This window comes from Sceloporus undulatus, chromosome 8 (assembly GCF_019175285.1).
Source record: "Sceloporus undulatus isolate JIND9_A2432 ecotype Alabama chromosome 8, SceUnd_v1.1, whole genome shotgun sequence".
In the NCBI taxonomy this organism is placed as follows: domain Eukaryota; kingdom Metazoa; phylum Chordata; class Lepidosauria; order Squamata; family Phrynosomatidae; genus Sceloporus; species Sceloporus undulatus.
The window spans coordinates 3,226,130-3,247,049 of NC_056529.1; the positions used below are offsets into that span (position 1 = coordinate 3,226,130).

The 20,920-nt window shown below is 43.4% G+C and overlaps 1 protein-coding gene across 1 annotated transcript in view; it reads left to right on the forward strand.

Moving 5' to 3' along the window:
* Positions 1–3,104: 3,104 nt before the first annotated feature.
* The window catches only part of LOC121914891 (adhesion G-protein coupled receptor G1-like), a 21,079-nt gene continuing 3,263 nt past the window's right edge, over positions 3,105–20,920 (forward strand). The window contains 11 exon segments of the mRNA XM_042438676.1: positions 3,105–3,210; positions 13,456–13,675; positions 14,183–14,617; positions 15,529–15,658; positions 16,146–16,293; positions 16,475–16,603; positions 18,188–18,310; positions 19,119–19,158; positions 19,585–19,688; positions 19,774–19,892; positions 20,785–20,920. Coding sequence (XP_042294610.1) covers positions 13,636–13,675; positions 14,183–14,617; positions 15,529–15,658; positions 16,146–16,293; positions 16,475–16,603; positions 18,188–18,310; positions 19,119–19,158; positions 19,585–19,688; positions 19,774–19,892; positions 20,785–20,920 — 1,404 coding nt within the window. The 5' untranslated portion in view covers positions 3,105–3,210; positions 13,456–13,635.

Genomic DNA, 20,920 nt, shown 5'->3' on the forward strand with positions numbered 1-20,920 from the left:
CTCCCAGCATCCTCTGCTGGGTTGGGATCCTGTGTTGGAATTGTGTGCTCCCAGTCTGTTTCCAGGGGACTCTGTGCCTCCAGATCTGCATCCAGCATGCTCTGAGCATTGGACTGTGACTCTGGAGACCAAGGGTCACACTCTCTCAGCCTCAGGGCAAGGCCAGGGCCAAGCGCTTCCGGACAAACCTTGCCAAGAAAACCCCAGGATGGGTTCCCCTTAGGGGTGCCATAAATCGGAAACAATGGCAAAATCCTATATCGCCATTTATTTAACCATATCTTTAGGTATACTTAGTTAAGGAGCAGAAGCACTAAGAAGCCCTGTTAGTGAATGGTGACGAGATGGATCAGGGCCCTGGCAAGAAGGCACTTTGCCATCTCTGCTGCTTAAGTAAGCCCCTTTGAATCTCTATGTTAGGAGAAAGGTGGGAAACAAGAAAATAATAATAGTCATTAATAATAAATAAATAGCTAAATAAGGTTACAGCAGCCTCACAAAACTGACCCATTCTAATTTCTGCATACATAAGTCCTCTAAAAGTGTGCAAAACCTTATGATTAAACTTAAATTCTCTGTAGCATTAAATACAGTAATTCCAAACACAGATGGTTGACCCAGCCTTCAAAGCCAAAGAAGGTTTTGGCTAGGAAAGTAAGAACAATGTGTGGCAGACGGAGGGTGAGGAGTTTATTAGGACAGAATGAAATCGGAGAGGCAAGACTCGATTCATTCACTTCTGCTTGGAATTATGGCTTGCAAAACCCGGGTGTGGAAACCCCAAGTCCCTGGGGTTTCTGAGACAATGCAAAGGCAGGATTCCCCCTCCTACTTGCAGGCCCTATTCCTCCACCCCCAGATTTCTTTTCATAGCACTTAGAATACCCCCTTGGCTCATCAAAATGCATGGCGCAGCTGGGGTTCCTTGCAAAATGTTCTGCCAAAGCGGCCACTATTGTCCCAACAGGGCTGAGAAGCAAAGGCAGAGCTAAAGAGACCCTCGTGAGGCCGACTCTGGAAGGAATTATCCGATGCATAGAAGGAAAAGATGACAGGTATGTGCATTAATTCAATTCATATCCCACCTTTCTGCTGGTGCAAGGTGGCTTACAGCAAGTTAAATGCAGGTCATGGGTTTGTCTCAGTCAGTAGTAAGAATGGAGACTGCTGCCAAGAAATAGATAGAAGGCGAGGACTTGGAAGGGCAGCGATGCTGATGGAAATAGGTAATATCCTGCAATGTAAAAATACCAGTATGCCAACTGCAGTTTTGCTCTCACTCTTGTGTGCGTCTTGGGAACAATGCCTTGTGCAGAATAAGTAGTTGTTGGCCATATAGCAAATCCAATAACATCCAATGCACTGTTGGGACTTTGCCATCAGAGGCTTCTGCCTCCAACAAAGGTAAAGCAATTTTTCTCAGTATTGGCATGGACTGGCACACTTTACCTCTGGACCACCTAAAGTTTTCCTGATGCAAAATGTGAAGACTTCTTGAGAAATTCAGTGCTCTCTACCTACATAGGAGCCTGTGTCTTCACAGAGGAAGGAGACATGCTGGAATTGCAAAGAGACATCTCCTTTGAATTGCAAACGGACATTAAATTTCCTCGATGTTGAAAATGTACCAGTGACCACCAGCCTGCAGATAGCCCTCCCTATCATCTGAACTAAAACCAGAAACAGCAAAATGCAGGTCTAGGACTAACCTCTTCCATTTCTTTCTCCTGTTTCCCTGATGAAGAAGCCAGGGTGACTTTGAAACCTTGCAACACGTAATTGTGCATTTGGGCTGGCCCAATAAAGGTCTCATTGTTTGGATGTTATTGGGTTTGCCCGCTTAAATCTTTCAGTTGCTTTTCACTTTGTCCAATGTGACCATTGCATTTAGCTACAGCATGAGACATGATGTCAGCCTTGTTTTCTCATGCCACACAAGAGAGCATTTCTGGTACTTCTGGTTAGACAACTGCGGCAGTGAACTTGGCACAGGAGAAACTTCCATAGTAATTGCTCCCTAAGGCACTGGAATGGGAGCGGAGAACCCAAAGTGTGCCTGTTTTTCTCTCTCCAACATGTCCTCAGTTTGCAAAGGGATAAGAAGTATGTATTCTCTCATATCTCTCTCTCTCTCTCTCTCTCTCTCTTCCTCCTTTTCTCCAGTTATGGAACACTGCACCTGGTTTTTCTTGTTTGGACTTGGACTTGGAATTTTAATTCTGTTTTGTTTTAAATGCCTTTCCTCTGAAGTTTCAGTCTTTGGTTCCTGCCCTTGTTCTTGGTGAGAGAACCTACCTTTCTTTTGCTAAGTTTGCTGTTCTCATACAAGTAAAAGAGTTGTAGGACCCAAAGCCGCTGTGGACCAACTTGATGCAAACTCCAGAGAGTCCAGCACTTTCTTAGACAAGGAAACCAAGTGGCACTTTCTGTTCATGTCATGGCTAAGCCTCACAGAGAGAAAAGTCTCAAATACTTCCCTCCTTCAATGCATGCTGGAATGATGTATCTGAGAAAGTGACTCTCTGTCTGCAGCATTTGACCAGGATACCAATGGAAAGTGCCACACAGTTTCCTAGTAGAGCTGGCCAGAGGACAAATGTGTCACTCCTCAAACAAAGCATTAATTCATGCGCAAGACAGGGCAGGCAAAATACGGAAAGCTCAGAATGATGCTTCCCAAGTGGGAGAACAATACTCTGGGAGAACAAGTAGAATGAAATGTAACTATGTCAGATCCCATCTGACCTTGCAAGTTAAGTTGGGTTAGCTCCAATTAAGGAGGCACAGCCTGGGTTAGTGTTTGGATGGAAGACCACCAGTGTAGATTATGTTACAGAGGAAGGCACTGGCAAAACTGCCTCTGTGTATTCCTTGCCTAATAAAACCCTATAAAAATTTAATGGGATCAATAGGTGATTTGAAGACACCTAGATACTCAGAGTTAGCTCACAGCTGGTTGTGTAACCCTTTGCTTTCTTCTGCTCAGTCTCTGTTCAGCATCAAGTAGGGTTTGGACAATCCAATTAGTCACAACAAAAAGAGGCAGTACAATTAGTCACACACACACACAGCACACACAGCACACACACACACACAGAGGCTCAGGCTGCCTGGCGGAGCTCCCTGTTCTGGGCTTGCCTTCCTTTCTTTCAAGGACCGGCTTCCTGAGACTCACACAGAAACGCAAGATCTCTGCTCCTATGGAAGCAGGTACCTTGACCAGGCTGATGCCTGCCTTTTGTTTTAATTGGGGTTGGTGGGAAAGTGCCACAATTGTTCCGTTGTCTAGGTGGTTGGTGCATCCTGACTTAGGGCTTTAAAAAGGCACCAGATCCCACCAGATTTTGGAAGCTAAGCAGGGTCAGCCCTGGTTAGTACTTGGATGGGAAACTGCAAAGCAATCCCTGAATACTGTCAAGCTGTAGATAGAGGTAGAGCTTTGGTTGTGGAGTTTGGCAGTCAGAAAATGATCTCTATGGAAGCCAGATGTCTAGGGCTGGCTAAGGATACTGGGGCAATATTTCAGGTCATTTATAGGATGCCAGAGGGCCTAAATAACCTAAAGTCACCAGATCTTGTTTGATCTTGGAAACTAAGCAGGGTCAGCCCTGGTTAGTACTCGGATGGGAGGTCACCAATGAATATCAGGTGCTGTTGGCTATATTTCAGAGGAAGGAACTGGCAAAACCACCTCTGAGGATTGCTAGCTGAAGAAAACTATGAAATCCATGGGGTTGCCATAAGTCAACAGGAGACTTAAAGGCACAAACATCCTGGCTTAGGTTAGTCATTGGGAAATTTCATACTTGGGATCTGATAACTGAGATTCATGCTGTGTGTGGCAACCTTTCCACTGACAGGCAAATAACTTTTTATATAGGCAAGTTTTAAGGCACTGATGTGTTTTCTCCCCCTCCATGCTTCTGTGCTTTTTAATTTCCTCGTTTTAATATGATCTGTTTAGCTTGATTTTAAGATTGCATTTTTGGAATCTCTTTTTTAATCGTGCTGCAAACCACTTTGGATCCTAGTACGAAAAGGAAAGGCAGGCTGTAAAATAAGTCAATGGTAATTTACATTTTCAGGGTTTTCAGCAAAAGTACAAAATTTGTTAAAGGCACCTCTGGCCTTTGTGGGAGGCTTTGTGTAAATCCCATCAAGAATGGGGTTATGTTGTTTGTTGACAACGCAGACGGTTTGCATGACCAAGGTCCCCGATTCAAATCGTGCCGAGGTGGTTTTCTAAACTGAACAATAGTCTGATGTCATAACAGATCAAAGTACGATAAGGAAAGACAAGATGAAAACTAGCAAAGGAGTAGCATAATAAAGTCTGAATCTTATTATCAATCTAGCTAGAGTACACCTATTCAATCACAAGTGTTTGTTTGCACATTGAATCGCCATTCAACAATTGCTTCCGTAGGTCTGCTTTAGTTGGAACCAATCAATAGGAGCCAGACTCTTAGCTGCACTTTGGTATTTCCACATTAGGAAATGATTATGCTTCAAGTTTATAGCCTGGATTGCTTAGCAAACATGTTTTCAAAGCCGGCAGTGTTTTATCTGCAGCTTTTGCAACGCACAGCTGGTTGTGTTTGCACAAGGTGAATGCTTTCAGACAAGTCTCCTATTGTGCTATCACCCTGCCTCAGTCCTAGGATTGTACAGGGCATCCAGACATCTCCATCTTTTTGCTTATAACCTCCCTGTTTTCCCTTCTACTGCTTTGTCCATCTTTTTATCCCCTTTCCATAAATAACCCATTCAGGAAATAATAATAAAAAAGAATTAACTGCATAGTGTATTTTGACTGGTAGTACTGGGCATCCTTTGTCTGGAAGCAGCCTTGCTTTGGAGAAAGTGCCGGGGAATGCAATGGGACTGGCTAACCTCTATGCAAACATAGAATTGTAGAATGCTAGAGCTTGATTGAGAATGGGGGCAGAATGGGGTTGGACTGGATGGCCCTTGGGGTCTCTTCCAACTCTATGATTCTAACTCCATTCTGCCATGTAGGAATACATGACCAAAGCACTCTCAATAGACGGCCACACAGACCCTGCTTAAAAACCTCCAAAGAAGGAGACCCAACCTCTCTCCAAGGCAACATAATCCACCGTCAAACAGCTCTTACTGTCAGGAAGTAATGTTTGGATGGAATCTCTTTTCCTGTAGTTTGAATCCATTGCTCCATGTCCCAACCTCTGGAGAAGCAGAAAATAAGCTTGCTTCATATGACACCCCTTCTAATATTTAAACAGGGGCTATCATGTCACCACATAACCTTCTCCCTGAGATGCGCCTCATAGGACTTGACCATTTTCATGCCTTTCCCCATTTTGGTTGCTTTCCTCTGGACATGCTCCAGCGTGTAAATATTCCCTTTGAATTGTGGATGGTATTGATCTTCCAGGCTGCACTCCTTAGGATTAGATCCCACTGAATTAAGTATAAGGTGGGACCTTACCTGGAAGCCAGTCCCTTTGAGGTAATAGGGAGATAACATCAGAACCTTAACATTGTTTCCCTTTTGGAGGGCTGCTGTCATCATAGACCCCAACACCCCTTCACCCCAATATAGTTTTCTTCTTGTTGCCCAGCTCTTGCACAGACAGGCTGTGTATTTCTTACCCAAGACCAGGCTGAGACTGCAAAATGTTACATATTTGGTTGCGGTCCAGATTGTAAAGTGAGCGATTTGGAAGGAAGGCAAGGAGGAGCTGGGGAAAAAATACATCAAGGCTGCAGACAACTGCAGGGGGGTTTGTTTTTTGGGCGGGTTTAGTTTGTGCATGGGATGAAAGCTCCCTGATCCTATCGAGTGGAAGATCTAGACATCTTTGGCAGCAGGATGAGAAACATTGGTAAAGGAGGTTGCAGGGAGGGATTGGTTGTTGCTCTGCTAAGAATGCATTCTGTTTGCTTGCTCTGTTGATCTCTTGCCCTGTCCATTGAGCTGGACAACACAAAGGTTTCATCCCAGGAATGGCCTCCTCTTGAGAAACCCCATCCAAGACCCAGTTGCCACTCCCCAGCTGTCCCCAATAACAGCTGTCTTGTTTCGCTGGCGTTTAACCACCCGAAGCTAGCCAGATCAGCACTGAGTATGTCCCCAAGTCCTCTTTCCATGTTGTGGGCAGAACAGTTGTGGGTTGCTGCCACGCCTCGCTGTGAGTTTTATGCAGGTGTCTTCAAAAGCCCTTGAGAAAACATTTGCTGACATTGCAATGAGTGTTCATTGCAATGCCAGCTTACTGCTTATTAAAGCAGTAAGCATCCAACTAGTTTTACAAGGAAGACAGTGTTCCAAAAATGGTCAAAGATGTACAGTCACGATAAAGGGAAAGTGGGTTGATGATCTGAGAAAATGGCAAAAAGTAAAGGTTCTTACAATGCAGAACCTATACCCTGAAGGTGGGATGTTAAGGAAGACGTTTGCTCATTTCAGATCACCTGGACCTGATCGACAAGATGGCCTTGTTCTTCCTTTCTGAGTCACTGCATTTCAGCTGCTCGAATGGAAGTCACCCAACTTGGCTGGCTTCTGTTGCTGTCTTTCCAAGGCAGGCGAAACAAGACTATTTTGACTGCACACAGCGACAGCATTCTAGGAAAGGAAATGGGTAGCGCAGATGTCAAGGCCCATTGCAGATAGTCTTGATCTTCTCAGAGCCCACATTTTGTTGCTTCTCTGCTCCCCGCAAAATGGCAGGACTATCATTAGTATCCTGAACTTGCACCAGGAAATTGCATCAATGCTGTGAATTGAATTGGAAGAGAATAGGCAACCAGTTTTTCTGTTTTCCTATTCCTAATGTCTGATTATGAAGAGTATGGTAGTTAGAACAGAAACCCTGGGTAATATTGTGAATATCTTAAACAAACCTGGCAAGTCTTGGTGGGACCCTTTATTGGCACGATTTCACAATTTATAAGTTTGCATGGTGACATCACAGATGACTAAAGGTTCACATGTACATTACAGGGCTTCTCATGACTTCACTTGGTGTATGTATCTACTGAGTGTTGAATTCTAACAATCAACAATTGGGCATTCAATTCACTTTCCCTTCCTCAGCCCACGTTACCCAAATGTTGCAAAAAGAGCTACATTGCAATCTTCAGCAGTCTGGCAGCTGCAAATTTATCTCTGCCACTAACACTGTCCAAGGCTGTTTCCCAGCTCTCAGGATTTCACAATACTGCTTCACTTTGGTTTGTTGGTGGCTTCAGATTTGGAAGCAGAGAAAAGCCAGTTTGAGGTTTTGGGGGAAGAGATCTACCTTTTGCCAAACGTCTCCAAACTTTGGGGTACCTAGTTGACTCCCTTCGAACTCCACACTGTCCAAGGTGCCAAAGTTAGCAATTCTGTTAATATTTTTCACTGCTGGCTAGATTTTTTATTAGGGAGCAGCTCTGGTTTCCACTTTCAGCCACAGGAAGGAAAAGTCCAGGGACACTGAGAAGGAAAAGGAAGGATGCCATTGGAGAAATATCCTGCCAGAAATGCAAAATGGTCCAGGAATGTGGTGAAAATGCTCCTTGTTCCCTAGAAGTTATTTATGGACAACAATTTTTATTGTTTCTGGGGAGGCAGGAGGTGAGAGGTGTTGTCTTCCAAGACCCCCAGGGGGACTACTATAGCTCCCTAGTCTTCCACCATGGTGTAATTTTTTGAGCATTGGACTATGGCTCTGGAAACCTGGGTTTGAATCACCACTTGGCCATGGAAACCCATTGGGCGTCCTTGGGCAAGTTACACTCTCTCTGATTCAGAGAAAGGCAAAGGCATTTAAAGTGATCTCAAATGGCAGTGTAGATGCACCCTAGGATGCTGTGAGATTAGGGTTCAAATCCCTGCTCTGCCCTGGAAACCCATTGGACAAGTCACTGGACAAGTCACACTCTCTCAGCCTCAGAGAAAGGCAAAGGCAAGCCCCCCTCTGGACATAACATGCCAATCAAACCACTTGACAGGGCCGCCATAAGTTGGAAACAACTCGAAGGCACAGAACAACAGAGCCTCCCACAGTTGCCCATCCCCTAAAGTGGACGTTGCATTGAAAAGACTGCGTGAAATCATCCAGGGGATATTAAAATGTCCAGTATCACACTCTGCTGCACACTCTGGAGGTGAGGTTTCCATGCCACCTGCTTGTGTATATGTTTCAGTTAGTCCCTTGGAGAGGAATTGGATGCCGCTCCTGGCATCACTGCCTTAGGCTTTTCCAGGCTATTGCATTGCTGGCGCAAGAGGAGGCCTAATGCTGTAAGGAAAGCAATGGAGGAAAAGCTGCATTTGCAGCCCATGACGCACATGGCCATGCCCTCCCACTGATTGAATCCCCACAGGGGCCACGCTCCATGTCCTCTCTCTGTCTCTCTCCTGGTCTGACTAAGTGGGGACTTTTTATGCCCTATTGTTCTAAGAGCAGCCTGTCCAAGCAGCATTGTCCTCCTCCGTGGCTGGAGACAGAAGCAAGGTCTAAATATATATATTGTCCAAGGCCAACAGCTTGTGGAGGGTGTGGAAGATAAGCCTGTTTGTTCTGCCACTGAGGAGGAAAGGCTAGGGTTCCCGGATATATGGGGCTGTAGAAAATGTGGCCGCTGTAAGGAGGGAAGCGTGGCCGGCACAAGATAAGGCTGGTCTGTACGCATGGCATTTGGGTGAGGCGAACTGAGATAGATTTTGATCAGAGCATGCTTTAGTTTTTAAGAATAAGGAAGTGTCTAGAAACAAGGTGCTCCCACTTTACAGCTTGCAAAGTCAGAAACCACAGAGAACCAGCTGGGCAGCAGAGATAATGCCTTCTCTGGGCAGTTGGCAATAGACTGATGCACAACTCGGGGCAAATTTATTGGGAACTGAATGGGCCAGGGAGCGAACGGTTCAGGGTGACCGGATGTCATATCCGCAAAGACAAGACCCTGACAAATGCAGGGCATTGCAAAATAAAAGCTATACATACTAATTGAAATGTAAATTCATGCTTCACATCATGCTGAAAATGGAGCAATTGAAGTACGCTGAGGACAAAGAGGGAAACTGGGTGGAGGAGAGAGAGAAACTTGGACATTTTCAAAGTAGTTGAAAATGTGGGACAATAAAGAATTAATTGGGACAGTTGCTTCCAAACTGGGACAGTTGGAACATTTGCATCTCTTCCAGTCCTGTCTTGTCTTCCTTGCCCTTTTCACAAAAATGCACCATGTACTTCCTTGGGAGGAATCTTTCTTGAGCAAAATAGTGGCCGATGCTAGCGATGTTGATTTGTGGGCAAGCCATAACCTCAGTTTAGTTGTAGCCTTCTTTAATCCAGGCTGCGCGATAGGGATATGGGCAGTTTCTTATATCTGCCAGACCCTGATACCTCTCCCCCAGGTCTCCCCCATCCCCAGCTGTTTTGCTTCACATTTTTCATGTTCCTTCCCTAATGCATGTTTTCCACAGAAGCAGGAGAAATGGCATGTTTCTGATTTCTTCATGCAGTGTTTGGCCCTTATTTGGAAGAACAGACTTGCATGGCTTAAAGTTGATTCTCTACAAGGAGCCTGAGCTCAGCTAGGTCTCTGTATGCAGTTGATGGAGCTTGGGTTTGAGGTGGCCAGAGCTGGAAGTGGAAGAGGGTTTGCGGTGGGTTCAGGGAGAAGAGAAGCTTGCTGAGGTCTTCATGAAACTCAGCCAAGTGCTGCTCCAGAGCTTCATGGACCAAACCCACTTCTCCTTTCGCTTTTGGTGTTGTTTAGTGGGGAGACAGAACCAAAACTGGTCCCTCTGAGCAGCACCTGAAGTCCATGCAAGAGAACTGTCATCTAGCTCTTGGTAGCTTTTTGGTGTCCCTTAGAAAAGCAGTGCTCCTCCTATGCTGACCTTTTTTTAGGAACATAGGAAGCTCCAGAGTCCACTCAGTACAATATTGTCAATTTTGATGGGTCACCATGCCTCTCATTCTAGAGTTTCAAGCAGGATTTGTGAAGTCGAAGGCTTTCAACAGGGACGTAGCCAAGGGGGGTGGGTTCTTGGGGTCCGGACCCCCTTCCATTAGAAAAATGAATGATGCGTGCTGCTGCGCTGCTGCACCCAAGCCCCAATATAATGGTAGCACTTATTCAGGACCCCCCCTTCCTAAAATCCTGGCTACGTCCCTGCTTTCATGGCCGGCATCCATAGATTTTTGTGGGTTTTCGGGCTCTGTGGCCATGTCCTAGAAGAGTTTATTCCTAACATTTTGTCAACATCTTCTCTGAAGATGCCAGCCACAGATGCTGGTGAAACTTCAGGAATAAACTCTTCTAGAACATGGCCACAGAGCCTGAAAACCCCACAAAAACCTATGGATGCCTGCTATGAAAGCCTTCAACTTCACATCCCTCCTGTAGGTTCCTTTGTTCTTACACCCAGTTTAGACCCCGGTCTTTGCACTCCCTTGAACATTATTTCCGGTCCGCTTTGCAATGTTTTCTGGGGAAACCACTGTTTTGCCTCCGCTGGAGTGTGATGTGGTTTCACTTTCAGAAAACCTTTCCTTTGAGAGAATTACATCACTGGAAGGACTGAAAGGCAAATGACTCCTTGCCCCAGAAACATTCGCCTTTCAGTCTCCGTCAACTCATATGACTGTCAGGATTTGCCCCAGTTGCACACTGCATGCACTCATGAGCGATTTTGCACATCTGTGGAACCACCGAGGAGAGAAATAGGGTGGGAAAATAGCCTTGTGACTAAAAGTTATCTGAAGCCTGGTTGTGGGCACCTTCTGATAAAGAAACAGTTGCTTTTGCAACTGGGGAAATCTTTCTCAAACAGCAGCAAAGAAGGCCTTTGTTGGTTTGTTGCTTTGTCTGGTGGAATTCTATTAACTTGGATGGGATCCATGCCTAATTGCTTGCACTTTTATTTCTTTTACTCTGCTCTTCGGCTTAAATACAAAAGCTTCCAGAGAAGCCAAAGTATGGACTTTATCACATAGGGAAAATCGGGGGAAATTACAGATTTAAAGGGCCATCATCCCGTTAAAATCGTGCCGTCGCAATAAAGATTTTCATACGCCGTTGCCATTAATGAGCTATTATCCTGGGAAATATTAGGAAAGAGGAAATATTTGTGTCCCTAACGGAAACGGAGGTGTGGGTTTTTATAAGAAGAAATGAGCTGTGGGGATTCAACAGTGCGCAGTCATCTTGTGACACCTTGCCTGAGCAAATGATACAGGAGTGGTTGCCTCTGCAAAAACGTAATTCTGACGATCCGCGCAAAGCAATTAACATACTTTCCTGTCAAACAAAAGTCACTCATAAAGATTGCGACGGAGGGTTGGGAAATCCCCAATTGCTAACATCAGAGCCGAAGAAGAAACATTCCCATGCAAGACAAAAATAAAAAAGAGAGACCCAACTTTTACTTTCTTGCGCTAATCATAGCAGAAATATGTGCTCATTTTGATAGGAAAGATGAAGTTTAGGTTTGATTTTGGGGGGAAATGCCACGCAATATGTCGCCAATTTTTACTCAGCCTTTGAAACTTTGTAAATGAATTTGTGTCTGTTCCCTTATCTCTATTTATGCACATAGTTTTATGTACAACTGTATTGAATGATATAGGATCTTATTTTTGAGTTATTGTTTTTAAAAAATAATCATTATGCAGATGACGTATTGATCTCAATGCATGACAATAAATTTGTTTGAAGTGTGCCAAGGATCCAGATTTTGTGAAAGCAAAGCCAAGTGATCCACCAGAAAGCATACAGAGAGGGATTCTTGTTGGCTTTGCCCTCCATTTCCAAAATGTTTTTCTTCTGAACCTCTGTCAAGAAGTTGCAATTTCTTTGTTTTTAATGCTGGTTGACACTGGTGTGCAGTACGAACTTCAAAAAACAATGTCTGCACCCCCTCAGTGGGGTGTGCATAGGTATGCGCAGGTGTGTGCATACATTGATGTCTCATCATTGCTTGAGGAGCCTTGCTTTCTTTTAGAGTGTCGCTCTTGGTTATAAGAATGATTTTGTTGCCTATTTTGGTCAACTTCTTTCTACAGAGAGGCAAGTAAATGCGGCGAAAATAAAACAACCCCTTCCTCATTCCTGTCTTTTTGTCTTGATCAGACTATGAATGTCTTCTTCTTCATATGCACCTTCCTTTTGCATCAGCGTTTTTGCCATTCTGCGCATGGTTTGCACAACTGATTGAGACCGAAGCCTGGGAATTGGCTTTTTTGGTTTTGCTAAAAGAGGCCTACAATTTCCGCAAATCTCTTATCAGTGTCTGGGTTGAGAGACGCATATGCCACCTCTGTGTGTGTGTGTATCTTTCCATGCCTGCTGCTTTTTAGAAGAAGAAATGGCTTTGGTTTAACCACAGGCTGATGATGTACTTTCCAAGTTGCATCAGGCTTGAAAAAGAAAACCAGTCTTTTGGATGCATCCATCAGTCTTTGCATCACAAAACAAGAGGCCTGTGCCGCATTGAAAACATTGCCTCTCTGTCTGCATTGACTAGGTGATGCTGATGAAATCTGCCACAAAATAATGGCTTTCCAGTATTTCAAAAGTGGCAACAATCTTTGCAATGCCAGAATGTCTTGTCTCAACGGAATCTGTAGCCAAACCAGGCAGGAAAGATTGATCCGTGTGAAAGTTTTTGTTGTGTTGTTATATGCATCAGGTTGGGTTCAACATAAAGTCAACCCTATGAATGAAGGACCTCCAAGAGTCAAAGTTCTCAACAGATATGGGTCCTAGAGCAAATCAAGTGTGAACCTTTCCTAGAAGCCAACCCAGGGCAGCCATAGCTTCCTTGAATGCCACTTGCAATGTGGTCTTACTCTTTTCCTACTGCTTTCCATGTTACCAAACATTGCCATCTTTGCTTGTGAGTCATGTCTTCTCATGATGTGGCCAGACAGCCTCAGGTTAGTCATCTTGGCTTCCAGGAAAGGTTCACACTTGGTTTGCTCTAAGACCCATGTACTTGTCTTTTTAGCCATCCACAGTTTCTTCTTCAGCACCACATTTCAAATGAGTTGATTTTCTTCCTATCAGCTTTCACAACCACACATAGAAATGGGGATGGCATGGACAATATTAACTTTAGTATTCAGTGATGTATCTTTCCACTTCATGGTCTTGTCTTGTTCCTTCAAAACTGCCTTTTCAAGTCCTAGTCTTCTTCTGAGTTCTTGACTGCAGTCCCCATTCTGGCTAATGACTGAGCCACACATAATATGTGCTTTTTACTGTAAGACACCTTGAGTCTTGAGGCAGCAGAAAAGTGGGATGTAAATTAAATAAATGCACCCACCCCTTTCCTTTTTCCTTATGCACACCAGCCATGTGGTCTGTCCAAAGTATGATAGCATGAGATTAGTTATTTTTAGAGGTATGCAACTAATTCCAGGATCAGTAACACCGTCCTTTCTCTGTTTCCTTTTCCTTTTCCTTTTTCTGCAGAAACACAGTGATGGGGCTTTTAACATTCAGACCTGAAAATGATTCCAGCTGATCTGAAGAAGAGCACTGAGTATTCATGGGTTTGTTCAGAGAAGCTTGGAGTTGCCTTCTGCATTCATAAGACCTTGGCTTTAAAATAAAGCCTCTACACAATACCAGACAGCAAGGGACTTGTTCGGGATGCTGTTCCTTCTATTGCCACTACTTTTCCAGTTCCCAGGTAAGGTGAAACATCTTGTTTTGTTGTTATCTTTGCTCATAGAAGAACTGAAATGTTGCCATCTCTGTCTGTTGCAATGGGATTGTTCCCATCGTCTAGTGCTGCATTCCTCCAAAGTTGGTGACATCAAGTTCAGGGATTTGGAAAGATACTTTGAGACTACAACGCCCATAATATCCTAGACTTGATATTAACTATGCACGGTACATTTTGGCAAACGTGGTCCCAAAAAGTAGCTTTTCCAAGGTCTGCTAGATGTGTGTTTCGAACAGATAGTGCCTCTGAAGAGGTGGGTTGATAGCAATGAAATCTCACATAACAACATATCAATTAGTTTCAAAAGTGTTGCTCGGTTCCATCTTTCCTCCTGTTTTCCATAGTTTTTTGTGGGTTTTTCGGTACGTGGCCATGTTCTAGAAGAGTTTATTCTTTGCATTTTGCCAGCATCTGTAGCTTTGGCATCTTCACAGCCTCATTGTGTTTTGTTTTGGGCATGTTGCGTCGCAGGTCTTCATGGAAACGAGACGAATAAAGAAGACTTCCGGTTCTGCGCAGACCGAAAGCAAACCGTAAAAGGCCTTGTCCATTATGGAATGGAGAAGGACATCATCCGTATTGTCAACCGGGTGGATGGACTGGAGATAAGCGGCCCGTTTCCTCCAGACGACCCGAGCGGATTCAAAATACAGACCTTGCCAGAAAAGTTGGGGAATTACCGCTTTTGTACCTACTGGTTCCAGGACGCTCGCCTCTTCATCCTCAGCTATGGGGCTTCCAACCACACTCTGAGTACGAAGGCAAATTATTCCCTCTACTCACCCAACATCACTGGGAAATCTGAGGGCAATGGCCACCGCCTTTACAATGTCTCCTATGCCTTCAGCAAGGGCTTCCATAACATTTCGCTTACAAGCGCATCTGCCTACAGCTTCGTCTTCACAGGTAGGTCGCCTTGAGTCCCTATATTGGGAGAAAGGCGGGATAAAAGATAATAATAATGATAATGATAATAATGATGATGATGATGATGATGATGATGATAATAATAATAATAATAATAATAGGTTTGGTTGTTCAACAAGGAAAAGGTAGTCTATGGGCCACCTGTGCTCTTCCAAGGCCATTTTTTTGAGTGCTCCCAGCGCCTTCCAAATACCTCCCAGTCATTTCATGTATGATTTCTGCACCAATTCAAAACATGGTTTTTTAAATCAAAGATTTCATTGTTGTTATTGTTGTTGTTTGCCTTGAAGTTGTTTCCGACTTATGGGAACCCCAAGGCAAACCTAACACAGGTTTCTTTGGCAAGATTCATTCAGAGGAGGTTTTCCATTGCCTTCCCCTGAGGCTGAGAGGCTAATGATCTTAACCGTATTTTATAGTATGATGTATTGTAAATTGTAGGTTTTATTTTGGGAAGAGGGGAGAGTGGGATTATTTTATTGTATTTCGATCACGTGGAGAGGTGGGATAGAAATAATAATAATAATAATAATAATAATAATAATAGTGTGTGACTATTATTATTATTATTATTATTATTATTATTATTATTAACCTTTATTTATAAAGCGTTGTACATACAATCTTTTAATTAGAAGGTTCGGTCACCCAGTGAGTTTCCATGAGCGAGTCGGGATTCGAACCCTGGTCTCTGGAGTCATAGTCCAATGCTCCAACCCCTGAAAACCACCCCTTTCCATGGGAGCAGGATGTAGAAGCCCCCAAGAAGCCCCCAAATCCAGTGGCCATGCTGGCTGGAGGATTCTGGGAGCTGTGATCCAAAAAATAATCCCCAATTCTGCAGTGAGGCTGTAGTCTTTTACTTTCTTTCTTTTCGCTCTGTGTCATAGATTCGGGGAAAGATGACCCAAACGATCTGGAAAAAGAACTAAGGCGGACAGAAGAAGCACTAAAGAAGTTAGAAGCTGCCATGAGGATTCCTGCTCAGGGCAGGACTGTCACCCGTGCGAATCCTTTCGCGTGAGTATCTTGTGGGGGTGAAGAAGATTTGCAAAGCTTGTTTGCAAGGAGAGACCTTTAAAAACATTTATTTATTAAAGTGTGTGTGTGTGTGTGTGTGTGTGTGTGTGTGTGTGTATGGATGACAGTAAGAGCTGTTCAACAGTAGAACAATATGCTGCTGCCTTGCTGTGGAGTGGAGTCTTCTTCTTTGGAGGTTTTTAAACAGAAAATCTGGGTGGTCCTCTGTCCCAGAGAGGGCCTGGATTGCATCTTCTTGGAAAGCAGAAAGGGGTTGGATTGGATGACCTTTGGGGTCTCCTTCAACTCTGTCATTCTTTGATTCTATATAAGTCCTAACCAGTCCAGTCCTGTTTGAGTTTTTGAAGTCAGACAGGATTGGTTTGTTGAGTTTCCAGTGGTTGAAAACCATCTGCTCTTTTGAGCCGTAAATCAGTCACATGGGATGCCACATCTCATTCTTGGCCATGTTCTGCTTTCCCGACAGGCACCTTCTTAATTTGGAGTCAAAGCTGGGAGAAATGGAGTTCCAGGGAGAGAACAAGACTTTGAGGGCAGGGGAGCTGTTGCATGCAAGCGTCTGGAAAATCCCGTCCCAAAATCCCCAAGACCTACACATAAAGTCTAAGCTGCAGGTGAGTAAAGAGGTGGAGTGGGGAAAAGGCTTACATAAAATTGTCTGTCCGTTCCTTCTTTCATAACTTCAAAACTACGGAAGCTGTGTCCCACTTTTGAACTGGCAATCCTATTCCATAACAAAAGCAATTTCCTTCCACTCTAGTCTTAGACTTCAGAGCTTTGTGTTTCCTTTTGCAGGACGATGAAGAGGTCCATGGTTTTGAAGTAACTCTACCGAAATACATCTTTCAGAGACCCAAACTTGGGCGCAAGAACGGAAAGATGAAGGTGGTGCAGTTGGCTGCCAAGAGCCAGATTCTCTTCCAGGTAATGCTTTTTCTTTTCCTCCCACATTAATTTACTCATTTAACACCGACGGTCAACTTCTGAGTATTACAACTCCTGGTTTTGAACAATGGTTGTGGAGTTTCTAATAGCAATACTCACAAGATGCATGGGAAAGAAACAACTTTAGTAATCACATCTCGATCCGACTGGTACTGACTAATCTCACATTTGTTTGCAATTTAAAAATTTTACAATACTTTTTATCATACAAATTGAAATCATAGCAAATGAATTTTCTCTCTGTATAAACTTCCAGACAGTTCATCACTTTAGATGAGATGGATATTGTATTAATAATTTACTCTCAGTTCCTGGTCTCCAACATATCCATATACTTGCATTAAAGAAAACCTTTATTAACCATAGATCCAGGCCAGAGATGTTAATTGGCAAGAACTGAAGAGCAAATGTGAACTACCTTATTAAAAGGTGCACAATTTCAAATTCATAGCGGGCTTAATATTCATTCTTTATAATTAACAAACACATTAATCTCTCTTGCTCCCATACCATCCCATCTTTTCTAGTTTCTTTGCACAGAAGCAACCTTGAACATGCTTGACTCATGCTTGCCTCCCTTCTAATATTATTTCGGCATCTTTATCCGACATCCTCATGTTTCAGCAATAGCCATTGCCACCATATAACCCATCACACCAACTTCCCAACATTTTAATGACAGGCAAAGTGTATATGCAGCTCCTAACGCTGACAATTTAATTTTCAATCCAAACCAAGATAACATCCGTTCAAAAATGTGAATGCATTTTTTATGCCATGCTTCCAAATAAATGAGAGGCATTTCTGGTATTTGCTCTTCCTCCAGTTTGACGATGTAGTCGTCCGTTACAAAATACATACCAATAATAATAATAATAATAATGATGATGATGATGATGATGATGATGATGATGATAATAATAATAATAATGCACCAACTAATGTGGAGCTCAGGAATTGAGATGGAACCAGGTTTGTCCTGTTGATGATGCATTAACTAACTGAAAACTGCCTTGTGCACCACCTGCCTCTTTAGCTCAGTTCCCTGCTTTAGGGTATAAACGGAAAATCTCTATTAAACCGGAGCTGAATTCCATCATTGCAGAAACACGAGATGCATTTTTCAGCAAGCTCAGGTCTTGACATGAATCCCCCAGTTCTGCTTCTCTAGGGAGAAAAATACCTCAAATTGCAGGGTGTGTTTTTTGCATTTGATGCCTCTTGTTATTTTATGTTCTGGTGATTTTATGTTCTGTTGATGGTGCAAAGGCCTATCCAAAGAGATCAGGCCCACCCAAAGGGATATTCTGGCAAGTCCAAACCCAACAGAGATGCTACTCAGGTTTCAGACAGATAACAGGAAAACAAAGAGCCTTGTGGGCAAGGCGTATTTACATGCATTTGTATTTCGTGGGACTTGAGCATCTGTGGATTTTGGTATCCACAGCTGGTCCTGGAATCAAACCCCAGTGGATACCAAGGGTCCACTATAATGTTATCTGATTTTTAAAAAAGGTGCAGAGAGACATTGGTCTGAAATGTCCCCATCTTTACTTCATGCAGGGCCAAGATGCTGACCAAATCCTTGGTGGGAAGGTGATTGGGATCTCCATGGGGAAAGCTCCAGTCCGCGATCTTCCCAAAGAGGAGCGTGTGGTCATCACTTTCTTGCACAAACTTCTCCCGGTAGGTCTCAAACATTTAATGCACTTGGAAGTTTGTGGACTGTGTGAATATATACAATCCATTATGGCTCAGTTCTCCTTAAAGAAGAGCTGTTTCCTTGTATGAATGAATGCCTCCAGAGGCACCTGGTTCAAACAATAATCCACCAAACAGTGATAGCTTTATTGGCCAACCGAAATGCACAATAGGCAGCTTTCGGAGAATCCTTTTCCTAGCAGTCCAATATGTTTTGATAATTTATTTTAATAATGTAATTGTATTGTTGTTATTGTAGGTGGGCGGGTTTGTGGGATGTTGCGTTTTATTGTAATGTTCTTTTAATGTTCTTAGCCGCCTCGAACTAATTGAAGAGTTGGGGTATATATTATTATTATTATTATGTGATGGGTAGAGGGCTGTGGGTTGTACCCATCTACTTTCACACACATACCCAATATGTAAAGAGCTCTTGTAGCACCTTTGAGACTCACTGAAAGAAAGAGGTTGGCAGCATGAGCTTTCCTAGACTTCAGTCTACTTCCTCAGATGCATTTAGTTGCAATATTATTAATAATAATATTAATAATAATAATAATAATAATAATAATATGTAGAGAAATCTTGTAGCACCTTTGAGACACACTGAAAGAAAGAAGTTGGCAGCATGAGTTTTCGCAGACTTCAGCCTACTTCCTCAGATGCATTTGTTCACCAAATAGTAGACTTGAGTTCTGGGAAAAGAGTGGGATACAAATAAATATCAATATCATCATCATCATCATCATCATCATCATCATCATCATCATCATCATCTTTTTTTATCTTTCAGAGGAATGTAACCCCTCAGTGTGTCTTCTGGGATGTGGAAGGTAAGTGCCTGAGAAACCTGGGGTAAAAGTATAGAATAATAGAATCATAGAGTTGGAAGAGACCCCAAAAAGAGCCCTCCAGTCCAACCCCATTCTGCCATGCAGGAACTCTCAATCAAAGCATCCCCATTGACAGATGGCCATCCAGCGTCTGTTTAAAGACTTCCAAGGAGGTACACATTTGGCACCATAGTCTCTAACTGCCTTAATCATCAATGCTATGGAAGTCTAGGATTTGTATCTTAGTGAGATATTCATACTTCTCTGCCAGAGAACTCTGGTGTCACAACCAATTCCAAATCCCAGGATTACATAGGATAGAGTCTTGATAGTTAAAGTGGTGTCAAACTGTATTAATTCTGCAGTGCGAGAGCAACCTCTAATGGCACAAAATAACCACAGTAAGGTCTCCCCTTGTATCCTTAGCTGGCCGCTCTGGGAACTGGAGTACGTTGGGCTGTGAAACAATACTGGGAGAGGAGAAGACAACCTGCCTCTGCGACCATCTCACCTTCTTTGCAGTACTGATGGTAAGTACCAAGTTGCCATAGAGCCCTTGAGAGACCTCCCTGGCCTCCTCCATTTTGTTTTTAAATCATTTCCTCCCCTCTTTAGGTATCCTCTCCAGATATTGACCACGTCCACCACAAGTACCTGACCCTCATCACTTACATTGGTTGCATCATTTCAGCTGTGGCTTCATTCATCACCGTCTTTTCCTTCCTTTGTTCAAGGTAGGATTGATTGATGCTCTCCCCAAAGAGACTGGGATGGACCTTTCTCTGCCTGAGGCTGTTTTTGTGGCCCTTTGGGGTTCCCAGGGTCAGATTTTGGGGGGAATGGCTAAAAATGCCCTCAAATGCCCTTTAATATTTAGATGGGATTGTCACCACTTTTTGCCCCCTCCCGTCCAGTTTAGACCCAGATGTCTCTGGATATATATTGAGGTTTGGTTCCAGGACCTTCTGTGGATACCAAAATCCATAGTTGCTCAGGTCCCATTACATACAATGGCATAGTTAAAGACTGTCCTTTATATAAAATGGGTAAAAATCAAGGTTTTCTTTTTGGAATTTATATATATATATATATATATTGAATATTTTCAAGCCATGGATGCTTGAATCCCTGGGTAGAGTATTAGTGGATACAGAAGGCTGACTGTATATTTTTGGAACAGTTAGTGACCTCCTGTTGTTAAAAATGCCTCTTACATGGGACCCTTTGAAACATGATGAAAATGTCCCCAAGCTCCAATAGGATGTTTGGAGGCCACATAGGTTTTTGAATTCTTTTGCACTGGGGGTGTATGTGTCCCTTCATGGTTTCCCAGTGGGTTAATGCAGACCCCTAGCCACCCACAATCACCCACCTCTGTTTTAAAGTCCTTTAAATTGTTTCAAATTAGTGTTGTTTTCCCCAGGACGGTTGAATACTGTTTTGGAGAGGTTGGTTGAGTTCTGCTTTTAATGGGATGGTTTAATCATTTTTAAAGAGTTTTTCCATTAATATTGTGTTGTAGCTGTAGAGGACAACAAATATTCTTTAGTTTCATGCTGTGTGGGTTCCCACTGAGGCATAGGAGTGTCATACATATGCACTTTCTCTTATGTCTCTTTTCCCCAGGAAGCGTCAAAGGGACCACATTGTCTACGTCCACATGAATCTCCTCTGGGCCATTTTCCTCTTGGACATGAGCTTCCTCATTGCCGTGCCCTTGGCTCCGGCCGGTGGGGATACGGCTTGCAAAGCGGGGGCCATG